This window comes from Mytilus edulis, chromosome 1, assembly GCF_963676685.1.
Source record: "Mytilus edulis chromosome 1, xbMytEdul2.2, whole genome shotgun sequence".
Lineage (NCBI taxonomy): Eukaryota > Metazoa > Mollusca > Bivalvia > Mytilida > Mytilidae > Mytilus > Mytilus edulis.
The window spans coordinates 96,715,840-96,732,666 of record NC_092344.1 but is presented as its reverse complement, the minus strand read 5'-3'; the positions used below and the strand labels follow the sequence as shown (position 1 = coordinate 96,732,666).

Genomic DNA, 16,827 nt, shown 5'->3' with positions numbered 1-16,827 from the left:
AACATAGAGACTATATCAGGGAAATAGTATGACTTCAAATCAAATTATCTATGAATATTATATATCTCCCAAAAAGAGACTTGGTTTGAGAAACAGCTGTAGTTACAATGTTCAACCTATAAGTACAAATTTATATCGATGTATTTGTAGAATTTAAGATCACGTTTTCGTTGTAAACTTCAAAACTTACGGTCTCCTCTATAATATATAACAACTCTATGTATGTATGCTGAATATCCAAGGTCCAGTCTCCACCATACTGATGACTGATATTCATCAGAGTGACAACAGCTTCCATCATTAAAAACTTGATTTCTATTTCCATCTATAACTTTCCATGCACCATAACTATTATTATCATTCAGGTAAACACTACTTAGAATCGCTGTACCATTTGCGGCCAAATTAGCTGTAACAATAATCATAAACTAAAATGGTAATACAATCTTGACATTTACATTCACCTGGGACTTAATACACTACAAACCAATAAAAGTCTTCAATGGACTACATCTGTACTTAAATTTTAATAAGTTTTAAATTTGGCCTCTTGCGGAGAGTTGTCTCATTTGCAATCATACCAAATCTTCTTTTTTATATGTACCGATTTTTAATCGACTAGTCTGAATTAGTCTGCAATTTACTTGATATTAGTCGACTGTAGTCTGAACCATACTTAATAGCCTAAATTTGCTCTTGACCTTTACTTGACGAAAACTTAACTATTCTATAAGTTTCTGAACCATTCTCGACCTAACTTGAACCATGCTCAATTTAGTCTGAACATTAATCGACCTATTATGAACTCTTAACTAACCTATATCTATTTCTGTATCAATCTATTGTAATTCATCAATTTATGAATTAAATTTATTTCATTTTTCTTGGCTTTAAATTTGAACATCAATTTGAAATGTATTTAATATAGCATTTAAACCAAAATTTAAAAAAAAAACATGATTTACTCATCAACATCATATGCATTTTGTGTTTTGTTTTCCATCTATTTATCGGTATTGTTACACAATCTTTTAGACTCATATATATATATTTATCACCTTTTGTGAATGTTATATACTTTGATTGTATGGGCCTCGGTGGCTCAGTGGTCTAAGAAGTTACTACTGTAATCACTAGCCAGCAAGTTCGAACCCCGCTCGCGCGGTTGCACTTGACTTCAATCTTAATTGACCAGGATTTTCAGTTTTCCTATCGAAGGTCGGGGTTTCTTTGGGCACTCCGGCTTCCTCCACAAATAAAAACTGACCGCCACGAAATAAATGCGGTGGCGTTTAAAGACCAAAATTCAAATCAAATAATACTTGTATTGTTTCTTGTTCATTTGACTTTGTATTTATTAGTAATCTGATTGTTTGGATTTGATATATTTGATTAAAATGTATCATGTACAACTAGTTGATCATTATTAATATTTTTGGAAGACATTTTTGTTTACAAAATTCCTTTTATATTTTTTGGTTAAAAAAATGCAAATATATTAGTGTCCTGTGACTTCTGTCCTACATTCTAAATGTATGGTGTCCGTCGAGTATAGTTCATAACACAATGAACATCGTTTTATTAAATAAAGGCAACAGTAGTATACCGCCGTTCAAACTCATAAATCCATGGACAAAAAATAAAATCGGGGTAACAAACTAAAACTGAGGGAAACGCATTAAATATAAGAGGAGAACAACGGCACAACACTACAATGTAACACACACAGAAACGAACCAAGCATCAGACAAAATCCCACGAGAATAACAAATATAACATCAAAACCAAATACATGAATTTTGGATAGACAAGTACCGTGACACGTCTTATCGCAATGTGAATTTACACTCAATTGTATATTAAGCAACTAAATTGTTAATAACACAATTTACATCGTTTTACTAAATTGTATATAAGCAACTTAATTAACCTCAGTAGTTGTCGTCCGTCTATGTTTTTCTTACGTGTTTCTCGTTTCTCGTTTTTTTTACAGTATAGACCGTTGGTTTTCCCGTTTGAATGGTTTTACATTTGTAATTTGTGGGGACCTAAATATCTTGCTGTTTTTTATGACCTAAGGCTCCGTGTTGAAGGCCGTACCTTGACCTACAATGGTTTACTTTAATAAATTGTTATTTGGATGGAGATATGTCTCATTGGCACTCATACCACATCTTCCTATATCTACTTTAAAATAAAAGCCTTGTTTTGTAACACCAAGAATTTAATATAATAGAACTTCCATCAGATATCCTTGATAACCTTTTTAAAAAGAAATTGTGTTATATGGTTTCAGTAATAATTTAGATAGATTAATTAAAATTCGTAAAATGTTAATATAAGACATGGCACAAAAGAAGCATCTTAATTATGCATAATTAGCTCAGTAAATGTGTGTTTTACAGGTGAAAAGTAATCCCCCTTTTTTTTTAACTCGTGTATACTTTTTTAAAGTGGATTCAAAAGTCCTTGGAATTTTAGTTTTACAACATGTTGTTTGATTTTCAAAGGATTTTAGTTTAAATTTATTACTATCTGATCAGGTGTGCTGTTTCAAATAAGTGTTACCTTTATAGTTTACCTCTGATTAGAAGAACAATTTTAATGAAAAAAATTATCCCCTAAGAAATATAGATTAAGTCTTTTTTCACCTAGACTAAAACTTTTAGAATATTAGACAATTTTACAATCTATAATTTGATAAATATAATCATTAAAATAAGTAAATATATCTTTACTCTATCGTGGCTGTTGTAAAAGCAGTTAACAGATAGTTATTAACGGTAAAATTCAAAAAAAAAGAAGAGATTATTGGTCAAGTATGGATGGGTCAGACTGGCTAAATATCGAAAACAGGTCGAGTACTGGTGAAGTATATGTCAAATAGGGGTTAAGAATGTTTCAGATTGGTCGATTAATAGTTCAAACTTTTTTTTGCAAATATAAGGTTCAGTTGCAAATCATTACAATTGATAAATGTATGAAAATGTGGCACAAGTGCCAATGAGACATTTATCCATCCAAGTCACAAGTTGTATAAGTAAATCAATATAGGTCAAAGTACGGTCTTTATCACGGAGCATAGGAATATTGTTAAAATATGGGTCTAGTTATATCAAGTAATCGCAAGTTACATAAGGTAAAATTCAGACCTATTCAAACTAGTCGAATTAAAATCAGTACAGTCGAGTACAGCTATAGACAATTTCAGACTTTTACTTGTTTTAATTGATAACAAATGTAAATAGTGTTAATTTAACGGTATTTTAGTCAAAATGTGTTCGTTTAACAATTGTAAACGTCGACCTTTAAGTTTGTCCATTAGAGGAGTAGTGTCGTAGGCAGACAATATTAATAAGCTGGATTGAGTATGTGAAGACATAGAGCTAGTTTCGTTAAAAAAATATAATCGACGTTTATAGGTAAAATTCGTTTGAAATTCCAAATAAAGGAAGATATTTAGAATTATACATTTAATAGAAGTTTACAATGTAAGAACATGACCAATTATTCAAATGTTTCATCTCATTGAAGTATTATGGGGTATAGACAGCTTGTGGATAATATTGTATACAAACAGTACTTACGGAATGCTATAATACGACTGAATAAGACAGTGTGTATCAGAATGATAGTTTCTACGTACATCCTTAGCTGTTCCTGTAAATGATTTATAAACATTAGATTTTTAATAAATTGATTGATATGTAACGTCCGAGACATTAAATATCCTAAAAATCATTCCATTTGTAATCATGTAAAAGTTATTCTCCATAATTACGATGACATTGACAATTAAATATGGATAAAAGTATTTAAGATTTCTAACATAACGGGTTTACTTGTAGTGATTGTTTTTACAAATTAAGGATATCAATGATGCGACATAGGTCACGATGTGTAATTGGAAATAACAGGAATAAATTTTATCAACGAGTTGGAATATAAACGTTTGACTAAACTGTTACATGTATTTGTGCATCATGGTGTTTACAATTTTCAAGCCCGTTATCCGTTGGGCACACACTTGAAAATCTTAATTTGGGTAGTGGTATTAAACTTTGTGTAATTGGTTTGATCGCAACCTTGCTTTGGTTTTTTTTTTGGAAATAGAACACTACAAGGTTGCAGCAGACGAACATTTTTGCAAGAATTCATCTGAAAAAAACCACCAACCTCCCAATGTATATTAATTTTGTGTTTCATGTATATTTGTTCTGAATGGAATTGAGAATCTATATATATCTTCCCTTGAATTTTAACTAGATAGCGTTTTTGTTCGCTTTGGCGATTCCGTATATCGTCAGGTTATCGGAATTCCCATGGGGACTAACTGTGCACCACTTATTGCGGACCTGTTTTTGTATTGCTATGAGTTACAATTTATGACAAAAATCAGCAAAAACCCATCGACAACATCTGATAAAGAAATTTAATAATACTTTTAGATATTTGGATGATATTTTGGCTCTCAATAATGACGACTTCAGTATGTATATTAAAGAAATTTATCCTGTTGAATTTACTTTAAATAAAGCTAATACTAAAATTTGTAATAAAATGATTTTTCATTTCCTATCAAAAATTATTCATTTTTAGATGGTGACGTTCCCTTGTCACCATCTTACGGTGTTTATATATCTCAACTTGTACGATTCGCTCGTGTATGTAACAATGTTTTAGATTTTAACGAGAGAAATTTATGTATTACTGAAAAATTATTACACCAGGGTTTTCGATATCACAAACTAGTCAAAACATTTACTAAATTTTATCATTGGTATAAGTAAACTCATCATAGATACCAGGACTAAATTTTGTATATACACAAGACGCGCGTTACAAAAGACTCAACAGTGACGCTCGAATCCAAAAAAGTTTAAAAGGCCAAATAAAGTACGAAGTTGAAGAGCATTGAGGACCAAAATTCCTAAAAGTTTTGCCAAATCCAGCTAAGGTAATCTATGCCTGAGGTAGAAAAGCCTTATTATTTCAAAAATTCCAAATTTTGTAAACATATAATTTATAAATATAACCAATTCAATGATAATTCATGTCAGCATAAAAAGTGCTGACTACTGGGCTTGTGATACCCTCGGGGAAATAAATCTCCACGAGCAATGGCATCGAGCCAGTGGTAGTAAATAAACTCATCATAGATACCAGGACTAAATTTTGTATATACGCCAGACGCGCGTTTCGTCTACAAAAGACTCATCAGTGACGCTCGAATCCAAAAAAGTTAAAAAGACCAAATAAAGTACGAAGTTGAAGAACATTGAGAGCCAAAATTCCTAAAAGTTTTGCCAAATCCAGCTAAGGTAATATATACCTGAGGTAGGACATCATTCGTAAATATTGCTCAACATGCAGACTTCTTATACGTTCAGGTATGTCACATCCAATTTTTTAGGGAAATATTCTTTAAAAAGCACAGAAACTGACAAAACCTTTAAATAGACTTATTAAGAAGGGATATAGTTACGATACTGTTGTCAGGTCATTAAAGATTGCATATTTTGGCGTTAATATTTATTCACTTATAGGGTTGTTGCATCGGAACTAAACACATTTATTCAAAAACCAGTTGTTGGCATGACTCGGGTTATGTTCTTCTCATATATGTTATGATGGTATGATACTAATCCCCTAATGGGAAGGATCGTGCCTGATATTTCATAATCTTTCAATCAGTTTAATTAAAGTCTGGAGCTGGCATGTCAGTTAACTGCTAGTAGTCTGTTATTATTTATGTATTATTGTCATTTTGTTTATTTTCTTTGGTTACATCTTCTGACATCAGACTCGGACTTCTCTTGAACTGAATTTAAATGTGCGTATTGTTATGCGTTTACTTGTCTACATTGGCTAGAGGTATAGGGGGGAGGGTTGATATCTCATGTTTAACCCCGCCGCATTTTTGCGCCTGTCCCAAGATAGGAGCCTCTGGCCTTTGTTAGTCTTGTATTATTTTTATTTTATTTTCTTGTGTACAATTTGGAGTTTAGTATTGCGTTCATTATCACTGAACTAGTATATATTTGTTAAGGGGCGAGCTGAAGGACGCCTCCGGGTGCGGGAATTTCTCGCTGCATTGAAGACCTGTTGGTGACCTTCTGCTGTTGTCTTTTTTATGGTCGGGTTGTTGTCTCATTGACACATTCCCCATTTCCATTTTCCATTTTTAGATACTGCCTTTAATTTTATATTTCAGCTTGTTACTGGTAATGGTATCGAGTTGGTGTAGGAGACATTTGTAAACATAGTGTAGATGTAAAAGTTGGACATTGGTAGACTGGCACATTTCGCAAATTTAAATACAAATTATATATTATATATGTTATATTTAATTCAAACTAAAGTTATGGCCAAATACTGCCAAAAACCTTATTAGTTATTTGTTAATTTTTGTTGGGACTCTAGGATAATATTATTTTATTTCGAAGTCTGTGCTTGGAAAGAAATATGTATAAAAATCAAAATAATCGGTTTGATTGCCACTGATACAATTTTTCACTCTGCATAGACAAATAATGTAGGCTATCTGCTTCAATAGCTTTTAGATATCAGGATTAGAAATGTGTATGCCATACGCGAGTTTCTACAAAAAAAAATGTCAGTGACGCTCAAATTTAGAAAGATAAAAAGGCCAAATATAGTACGAAGTCGAATAACATTGAAGACTCAAAATTTCTTTTACCAAATACATCTTAGTGAGGTTTTGTAAACAGTAAATATAACCATATCAACGATAATTTATGTCAACACAGGAATTTAAAAAGCTTGAATAATTTGCTCGATTTATAATATATATTATGTGTACTACATTGTAATGATTAAAACATAAAATGATAAACGTTAATTTATATTGTACAAAATTGTCTGCCTTGGTACTACTTGATGCAAACCAATAAATATAAACATGACAAATATTAAAAGCTAGTAAGAATTTATTGAGGGACATATTTACTTTTCAGACAACGTATACCAAACCGAAGTACAAAAGAAAAATCAGATTTTAAAAAGGAACAATCAAAACCATCATTTTGATTCTACTGCATGTTAATATAATCATCTACAAGAAGTGTAGGAATTCCCTTCATTGTCAAGCATCAGACTTCTGTTTTTCGATACCGTTAGCTTCAAATAATTTTTTTTGTCGTCAAATCTCCTTGTGTAGCTACAATTGGAATCAAACAGGGTAAACATTTATCGTTATCGTTATTTTAACAATTATTTCGCTGTCATTCGTTATGAGTGTTACCCTTTCTTTTTCTCTCAGACAAAATACCTGACCTGCAATGTAATAAAATTAACGGTACCAATTTTCTTGCACCAGATGCGCATTTCGACAATACATGTCTCTTCAGTGATGCTCGTGGCCAATATATTTGAAATCCAAAGCTTAAAAAAAGATGAAGAGCTATTATCCAAAAGATCCAAAAAGTAAAGCCGAATCCGTAAAAGGAATCAGAGCATTGCATGAGGGAGATATATTCCTTAATTTATAATAATTTCTTATATTTTGTAACAGCAAATTTTAATAACACAAAAAAATCCGTATTTTCATGCCAGTACCGAAGTACTGGCTACTGGGATGGTGATACCCTCGGGGACTAATAGTCCACCAGCAGAGGCATCGACCCAGTGGTAGCAATAAAATTAACGGTACCAATTTTCTTGCACCAGATGCGCATTTCGACAATACATGTCTCTTCAGTGATGCTCGTGGCCAAAATATTTGAAATCCAAAGCTTAAATAAAAGATGAAGAGCTATTATCCAAAAGATCCAAAAAGTAAAGCCGAATCCGTAAAAGGAATCAGAGCTTTGCATGAGGGAGATACATTCCTTAATTTATAATAATTTCTTATATCTTGTTACAGCAAATTTTAAAAACACAAAAAAAATCCGTATTTTCATGCCAGTACCGAAATACTGGCTACTGGGATGGTGATACCCTCGGGGACTTATAGTCCACCAGCAGAGGCATCGACCCAGTGGTAGTAATAAAATTAACGGTACCAATTTTCTTGCACCAGATGCGCATTTCGAAAATACATGTCTCTTCAGTGATGCTCGTGGCCAAAATATTTGAAATCCAAAGCTTAAATAAAAGATGAAGAGCTATTATCCAAAAGATCCAAAAAGTAAAGCCGAATCCGTAAAAGGAATCAGAGCTTTGCATTAGGGGGATACATTCCTTAATTTATAATAATTTCTTATATTTTGTAACAGCAAATTTTAATATCACAAAAAAAATCCATATTTTTATGCCAGAACCGAAGTACTGGCTACTGGGATGGTGATACCCTCGGGGACTAATAGTCCACCAGCAGAGGCATCGACCCAGTGGTAGTAATAAAATTAACGGTACCAATTTTCTTGCACCAGATGCGCATTTCGACAATACATGTCTCTTCAGTGATGCTCGTGGCCAAAATATTTGAAATCCAAAGCTTAAATAAAAGATGAAGAGCTATTATTCAAAAGATCCAAAAAGTAAAGCCGAATCCGTAAAAGGAATCAGAGCTTTGCATGAGGGAGATATATTCCTTAATTTATAATAATTTCTTATATCTTGTAACAGCAAATTTTAATAACACAAAAAAATCCGTATTTTCATGCCAGTACCGAAATATTGGCTACTGGAATGGTGATACCATCGGGGACTACTAGTCCACCAGCAGAGGCATCGACCCAGTGGTAGTAATAAAATTAACGGTACCAATTTTCTTGCACCAGATGCGCATTTCGACAATACATGTCTCTTCAGTAATGCTCGTGGCCAAAATATTTGAAATCCAAAGCTTAAATAAAAGATGAAGAGCTATTATCCAAAAGATCCAAAAAGTAAAGCCGAATCCGTAAAAGGAATCAGAGCTTTGCATGAGGGAGATACATTCCTTAATTTATAATAATTTCTGATATCTTGTAACAGCAAATTTTAATAACACAAAAAAATCCGTATTTTCATGCCAGTACCGAAATACTGGCTACTGGGATGGTGATACCCTCGGGGACTTATAGTCCACCAGCAGAGGCATCGACCCAGTGGTAGTAATAAAATTAACGGTACCAATTTTCTTGCACAAGATGCGCATTTCGACAATACATGTCTATTCAGTGGTGCTCGTTGCCAAAATATTTGAAATCCAAAGCTTAAATAAAAGATGAAGAGCTATTATCCAAAAGATCCAAAAAGTAAAGCCGAATCCGTAAAAGGAATCAGAGCTTTGCATGAGGGAGATACATTCCTTAATTTATAATAATTTCTTATATTTTGTAACAGCAAATTTTAATAACACAAAAAAATCCATATTTTTATGCCAATACCGAAGTACTGGCTACTGGGATGGTGATACCCTCGGGGACTAATAGTCCACCAGCAGAGGCATCGACCCAGTGGTAGTAATAAAATTAACGGTACCAATTTTCTTGCACCAGATGCGCATTTCGACAATACATGTCTCTTCAGTGATGCTCGTGGCCAAAATATTTGAAATCCAAAGCTTAAATAAAAGATGAAGAGCTATTATCCAAAAGATCCAAAAAGTAAAGCCGAATCCGTAAAAGGAATCAGAGCTTTGCATGAGATAGATACATTCCTTAATTTATAATGATTTCTTATATTTTGTAACAGCAAATTTTAATAACACAAAAAAATCCGTATTTTCATGTCAGTACCGAAGTACTGGCTACTGGGATGGTGATACCTTCGGGGACTAATAGTCCACCAGCAGAGACATCGACCCAGTGGTAGTAATAAAATTAACGGTACCAATTTTCTTGCACCAGATGCGCATTTCGACAATACATGTCTCTTCGGTGATGCTCGTGGCTAAAATATTTGAAATCCAAAGCTTAAATAAAAGATGAAGAGCTATTATCCAAAAGATCCAAAAAGTAAAGCCGAGTCCGTAAAGGAATCAGAGCTTTGCATGAGGGAGATACATTCCTTAATTTATAATAATTTCTTATATTTTGTAACAGCAAATTTTAATAACACAAAAAAATCCGTATTTTCATGCCAGTACCGAAGTACTGGCTACTGGGATGGTGATACCCTCGGGGACTAATAGTCCACCAGCAGAGGCATCGACCCAGTGGTAGTAATAAAATTAACGGTACCAATTTTCTTGCACCAGATGCGCATAATAAAACTCTCCCTCCATAATACATCATATACTCTGCTACAACCTGGATAAATCGTAAAAATAGTTTAACAGAACTTACGTTTCAAGTACTGTTTACCAATTGATGATTCTTTAAACCTTCACAAGTCGTTCATCACTCTACGATCCGAATCTTAACAAAACTTCAAATACTTTAACGTAGTAGTTTTTGCAGATGTTGTAAGCGGTTTGACAAATTGTCTACATTTGAATCGAGGAACAACGTTAATACTGTAGAGAGGGTCTTTTTCCCAATGCTATAATGTTAACATCAACTGTACGGACAGGAAAATGATACTATATATAAGCACTGTTTAAAATATCCACTTAAATCATATTACATGGAAATGATAAAATCTTAAAACTTCTATCTTTCTCTACTTCCTTCTACCTGTTTTAATCGACATTTTTTTGTTTTTAACTTTATTAATTCTTTTGATTTGATATTGAATTAACGTGGATCAAACTTCAAGACACGATTACATATTACCAGGTTGCTCTTATATTTAAAAAAAAAAATATCTTCGATTACATAGAATTGTTGTAAATCCCCCTCCATCAACAAAAAAAATCAAAGAAACTATAAACAGGTTTGTTGTCATTTTGGGAGTCTTTAATGGCTTAATATGTGGTATTGGTAATGACCATCGTTCAAGGCCATGCGATGACCTTTAGTTGCTAACATCTACGTTTCTTTTGTCTCTATTAGATTGCTTTGATGCTATCCCATTTTGTATCCCTATATATATCGTTCTGATTTTAATGTTTGTTAATTAATTAAGCACTTCTATGTCACATACTATAGTGTTTTACACAAGGTCAAGAAGCACATAAGTATATTTTATAATTTTTATAGTTAAATATCAAGTGACTCTACTTAACGAGTGTATATTTACAAAAAGTTGCATGATTAAATGTAATGTTTGAAAGAAAGCTAGATTTTGAAAATGAAAAAAATCCCATTGTAAATGCGTTATAAGAGCACGTGAGTGGGTGTTTGTTGATGTTTAATATCCATTACTTTATATGTTAATACGTTGCAGTTTCGGTAAATTTAAATATCCAATATCGATTTCCGAAAAGGCGATATGACATTTTATTATCTTATATACATCACACATAGTTAAGACGGTGATAGAGCAGTTTGTTATCCCGATAAAATATTGTTAACCGCGGATATGCATTTTGACATAAGTAGATGTATAAATTAAGAAAGAAATTTCATTTTCTAAGACTATGACTAAGATGAGCAGAAGTGATAAGTAACTTCAAAATGTATGAAGAGAAGTAATCAGCCTATCAAAACGAGTGAGGAAACCTTATAAAACGCGAAACTGTACAGGGAAAAGTAAAACAAGTAAAATAAGCGAACCCCAGGAAATTCTAAACGAAAAGTTTGTAACCAAAAGACAAAATCAAAAGCTTGATCAAACACATCAAACTTTAGGATAACAATTGTCATATTCCTCATTTAGAACAGGCATTTTCCATTGTAGAAAATGGTGAATTAAACCTAAAAAACGACTAGAAATAGCACACAATGTGAATCTTTTTTGCGAGTGACCGCAGCAAAGAACCAAAATTTAACCCATGATGACTATGGCATGGTTTTGGTTGCAAAAATTCGATATTTTTCATTTAAATGCAACATTTTATATTTAATTGGTATATTTCTTCATTTAAATACAATATTTTTTTATTTCAATGGTATAATTTTTCATTTAGATGCAATATTTTTTATTCAAATGATATAATTTTTAATTTAAATGGTATATTTTTTCATTCAAATGCAATAGTTATCAAAGGTACCAGGATTTTAATTTAGTACGCCAGACGCGCGTTTCGTCTACATAAGACTCATCAGTGACGCTCATATCCAAATATTTATAAAGCCAAACAAGTACAAAGTTGAAGAGCATTGAGGACCCAAAATTCTAAAAAGTTGTGCCAAATACGTGATAAAGATACAATGGATAAGCGTTGATTCTTGAAAAAGAAACCATGAGCCCGCAGGTCGAATGGTTTGTTTTTCATGAATCAACGCTTATCCATTGTATCTATCACTTAAACTATTGTGATAATGTCTTTTGAAAATTAACGCCTATTCTTAATTAGAAGGTTTTTTAAGTGAGTTTAATTAACCATGATATTGTGTCAAATGATCCATTAAAATAAATAAGATATCACAATTAAATGGTTAAAAAAATACAAATATATTATAACACAACACGTCTGCCCTTAAACACGGCCGACACTCGGCTAACCGAGAGATTGGTCGGTTAATCTATATTGAGTATATTAATATAAATATATATAAATTTATTGATGAGTAACTTGCCTTTTCATTTTTTAGATCGTACATAGAAGCTAGAAAAATAATAACTACACCACTGGATTCAGTACATTGAATAGTTTTGTTAGACATAAATATTTTTTATGATAAACATATATTTAAAAGGTTATACAATGAAACATGCTGAGTTTTCAATGATTTTCTCGATAACACCTGATTAACAGACTTTAGCCAACCCGATTAACAGACCAACCGCCGATATAGCCGCATACTCAATAAAGATTAACCGACCAATCTCTCGGTTAGCCGAGTGTCGGCCGTGTTAAAGATCTTCATATCATCAGGCATCCGAATGTTATCTGTTTTTACAAAATAAGATATATTCGAACTTATTTCTATTTGAATTGATCTTAATGGAAATGGAGAATGTGTCAAAGGGACAACAACCCGACAAAAGACATTATATATAGTGATTCTTGAAAAAGAAACCATGAGCCCGCAGGTCGAATGGTTTGTTTTTCATGAATCAACGCTTATCCATTGTATCTATCACTTAAACTATCGTGATAATGTCTTTTGAAAATTAACGCCTATTCTTAATTAGAAGGTTTTGTAAGTGAGTTTAATTAACCATGATATTGTGTCAAATGATCCATTAAAATAAATAAGATATCACAATTAAATGGTTAAAAAAATACAAATATATTATAACACAACACGTCTGCCCTTAAACACGGCCGACACTCGGCTAACCGAGAGATTGGTCGGTTAATCTATATTGAGTATGCGGCTATATGGGAGATTGGTCTGTTAATCGGGTTGGCTATACGTCTGTTAAGAGTAAAACGCACAATTTAATGTTAAACTCTATCAAATATACAGATTTTTGGCATATTATAAGAATCAAATCAAAAAAAGAAAAGTGTCTGACAAAATGATATCTACCATAGAACATTTTCCACCTTTAAAAACATTTCATAGTCTGCGCAGTTTTCAGTAAAAGTAAAAGGCGTAACGCAAGTATGTAGTATTTATGACTACACGCATAGCAATTTTTTTAATAAAAGGCGAAACAAACAATTTTAGATATCATTTAAAAGACACAAAATACTACTTTGGTTCTTGCATATAAATTGACATTAGTAAATATTTCATAATTGTAATATAACGTGAGTAATACCACGTTTTAGTGAAAATTATGGGTTATAAAGTCTGTTAATGGGTTGGACAATTGAAATTGTGTCAGTTAAGAGTTATTTAGCCACGAAAATAGTTTTGCTACCTTTATATTTTCCCATTGAAAAAGTTAAGAATGAGAGATTCTTGAGTAAAAAAAATGATAACACGGTACAGCACTATCCTTCCAGTAAACGCATTTTTATTTTGACTTTCTTTGCATTTTATTGAAGAGTGTGTCACTTCAATATAGCGTGATCTGGGTTGGCCGCTGGAATATGCATGAATTTATTATTAACGATTTCAATCAGCCTTAATTTTTGTGTCTGCAAAAAGTAGCATGTTCTCAAATCCGACTGAACGTGTCTTTCTAATACAACACAGGGTACATATAAAGTGTTGTCGTTGTCATATGCACATGATATTTGTCACTGGACGTTTAACCCTATATAATTCGTCAGCATCATCCAATTGGTTCTTGTCTTCTATTACTTAATCATCTGTTGTTTATAAATCATTCTAAAGAAGTAAATGGAAAGGAGCGAATGCAGCTACATTTGGTTGTATTAAGTTTAAATTCATATTATTCCGTTTAGTTCCTTTTCTACATATGTGCAATGGAGGACTGCAGTTGTCCACATGTAAACTTCAAGTATTTGTTACCAATATGAGTACATCGCAATCCGTTACTGTTTCAACACCCAGGGTGGTTTCATGTCTTTATTCTTAAACAATTAATGTTTTTTTCTCTCTTTTTTAGCAATGCATCACTCTCTACTGTCCTTATCTTTTATTTATATTCTGTATCTCCATCCAGATTCTCGTGTATACCATGAGGGTGTTGATTATTTCTGTATTCTTTAAATTGTTATGCTACTTTTCTATACATTTTATTTATCTTACTCATTAGTCTTTCTCTATTCTTTATATTTAGGCATCCCAATATATTTTTACTTACTGATGTTTAGTTACATTACGACGTTAATCTCTGATTTATATACTGGTTACCAATGTAGATGACAAATTGGTGTCATTCATGACAATAAAACAGAATCCACAGAATATATGCGACCATTCTCGGATAAAATTAATTTTACTTTAATTTAACACTTTTTGAAACCACTTTTATCAATTTTCAATATCCATTGCCTAAATTGATAATCGTTCATGTGTTTTGTTTCCGTATATTTTATATTCCATTACTCATGTTTTGTTTCCGTATATATTTTATGTTCCATTGCTCAAGTGTTGTTTCCGTATATTTTAGCCGCTCGTCTTGAGCCTACCAAATTAACACACTATATAGTAATTAAATTATACTTTTATTGTCATTCATAACTCTTAGCAGACCAATTAACAGACCGGGTTTTATACATCCGACCCATTAACAGACCAGGTTTTAAAAAAAGATTGATTTATATCACCAAAATACGGATTTTCGTGTAGATTTTTCACACAATGATATCAATTTGGTTAACACACATAATGCCTGTTTTTTTTTTTTTCGATGTTCAAAATATTGCATGCAAGTAAATTCAACACAAGTGTCATTTTGTGTACATTTTGTGTGTGTAAAATGTGTATAAATTTATTGATGAGTAACTTGCCTTTTCATTTTTTAGATCGTACATAGAAGCTAGAAAAATAATAACTACACCACTGGATTCAGTACATTGAATAGTTTTGTTAGACATAAATATTTTTTATGATAAACATATATTTAAAAGGTTATACAATGAAACATGCTGAGTTTTCAATGATTTTCTCGATAACACCTGATTAACAGACTTTAGCCAACCCGATTAACAGACCAACCGCCGATATAGCCGCATACTCAATAAAGATTAACCGACCAATCTCTCGGTTAGCCGAGTGTCGGCCGTGTTAAAGATCTTCATATCATCAGGCATCCGAATGTTTTCTGTTTTTACAAAATAAGATATATTCGAACTTATTTCTATTTGAATTGATCTTAATGGAAATGGAGAATGTGTCAAAGGGACAACAACCCGACAAAAGACATTATATATAGTGCATATAATAAGTATGTTTCCGAAATTTCTAGCAATAAGCCTAATTCAAGACATATCACGATTTTCTAGTATAGGAATTTGCGAATAAAAATTTGTAAAATTATGTAGTAAAACAGATGAAATCATATACTAATAATTTATAAAACAAAAATGGACCAATATTATGCAATGTGTTTTTGTTTTGTTGGAAACATATGGAATAGCCAACTATTATCCGATAATAAACGACCAAAATCGCTTTTTCACCCAAAATATCCACAATAACATTCAAAACAAGAACAAAAACTGGAAATCCAGACTATTGGAAAATTCAGGGATTCAAACTTAAACAGACAAGTCCTTAGCTTTAACTCGTTTATCTTAACTACGAAACCTCGTGCCTACCAACTCATACTATACGATTACTTATTATGTATATATAAAGGTACAAGCCATGTGTGTCCGTTGTACCGATGTATATCATATTTTCATTCATATATATAAAATAGACTTTTAAATCGTAACCGATTGGTAGCCTAGAGGTTTCGTCGATATGTTAATGTCAGTAACAAGTTACAAAATCTTTAGACGGGTTCGATTCCGAGTGAAGGCATATAGAAATTATAAAAATTAATAGTAAGTTTTTAAAAATAATTCCATTAGTGAACAGAAATCAGGAAATTAGTTAATTCAAACTTAATGATATTAGGCACACACATAGAATATAATCTGGTGAGTCCATTTCAGCGACGGATTTAGGGAGCGTTGATTCTAGAAAAAGAATCCACGATAAATGAATAGGCTGACGTCACCACAATGGTTTAAGGCTAAGGTAATCTATGCCTGGGATAAAAAAATACTTAGTTTTTCGAAAAAATTAAAGTTTTGTAAACAGGAAATTTATAAAAATGACCACATTATTAATATTCGTGTCAACACCGAAATGTTGACTACTGGGCTGGTGATACCCTCGGGGACGAAACGTCCACCAGCAGTGGCATCGACCCAGTGGTGTAAATAGTTATCAAAGGTACCAGGATTATAATTTAGTACGCCATACGCGCGTTTCGTCTACATAAGACTCATCAGTGACGCTCATATCAAAATATTTATAAGGCAAACAAGTACAAAGTTGAAGAGCATTGAGGGCCCAAAATTCTAAAAAGTTGTGC

At 32.3% G+C, this 16,827-nt stretch overlaps 1 protein-coding gene across 1 annotated transcript in view; it reads right to left on the bottom strand.

Moving 5' to 3' along the window:
- The window catches only part of LOC139516026 (multiple epidermal growth factor-like domains protein 11), a 271,615-nt gene extending 261,205 nt beyond the window's left edge, over positions 1-10,410 (bottom strand). The window contains exons 1-3 of the mRNA XM_071305834.1: positions 10,236-10,410; positions 3,588-3,660; positions 191-409 (exon numbers count right to left, since the gene is read on the bottom strand). Of these exons, the coding sequence (XP_071161935.1) occupies positions 191-409; positions 3,588-3,648 (280 nt within the window). The 5' untranslated portion in view covers positions 3,649-3,660; positions 10,236-10,410. The remainder of the gene's footprint in view (positions 1-190; positions 410-3,587; positions 3,661-10,235) is intronic.
- Positions 10,411-16,827: the final 6,417 nt, after the last annotated feature.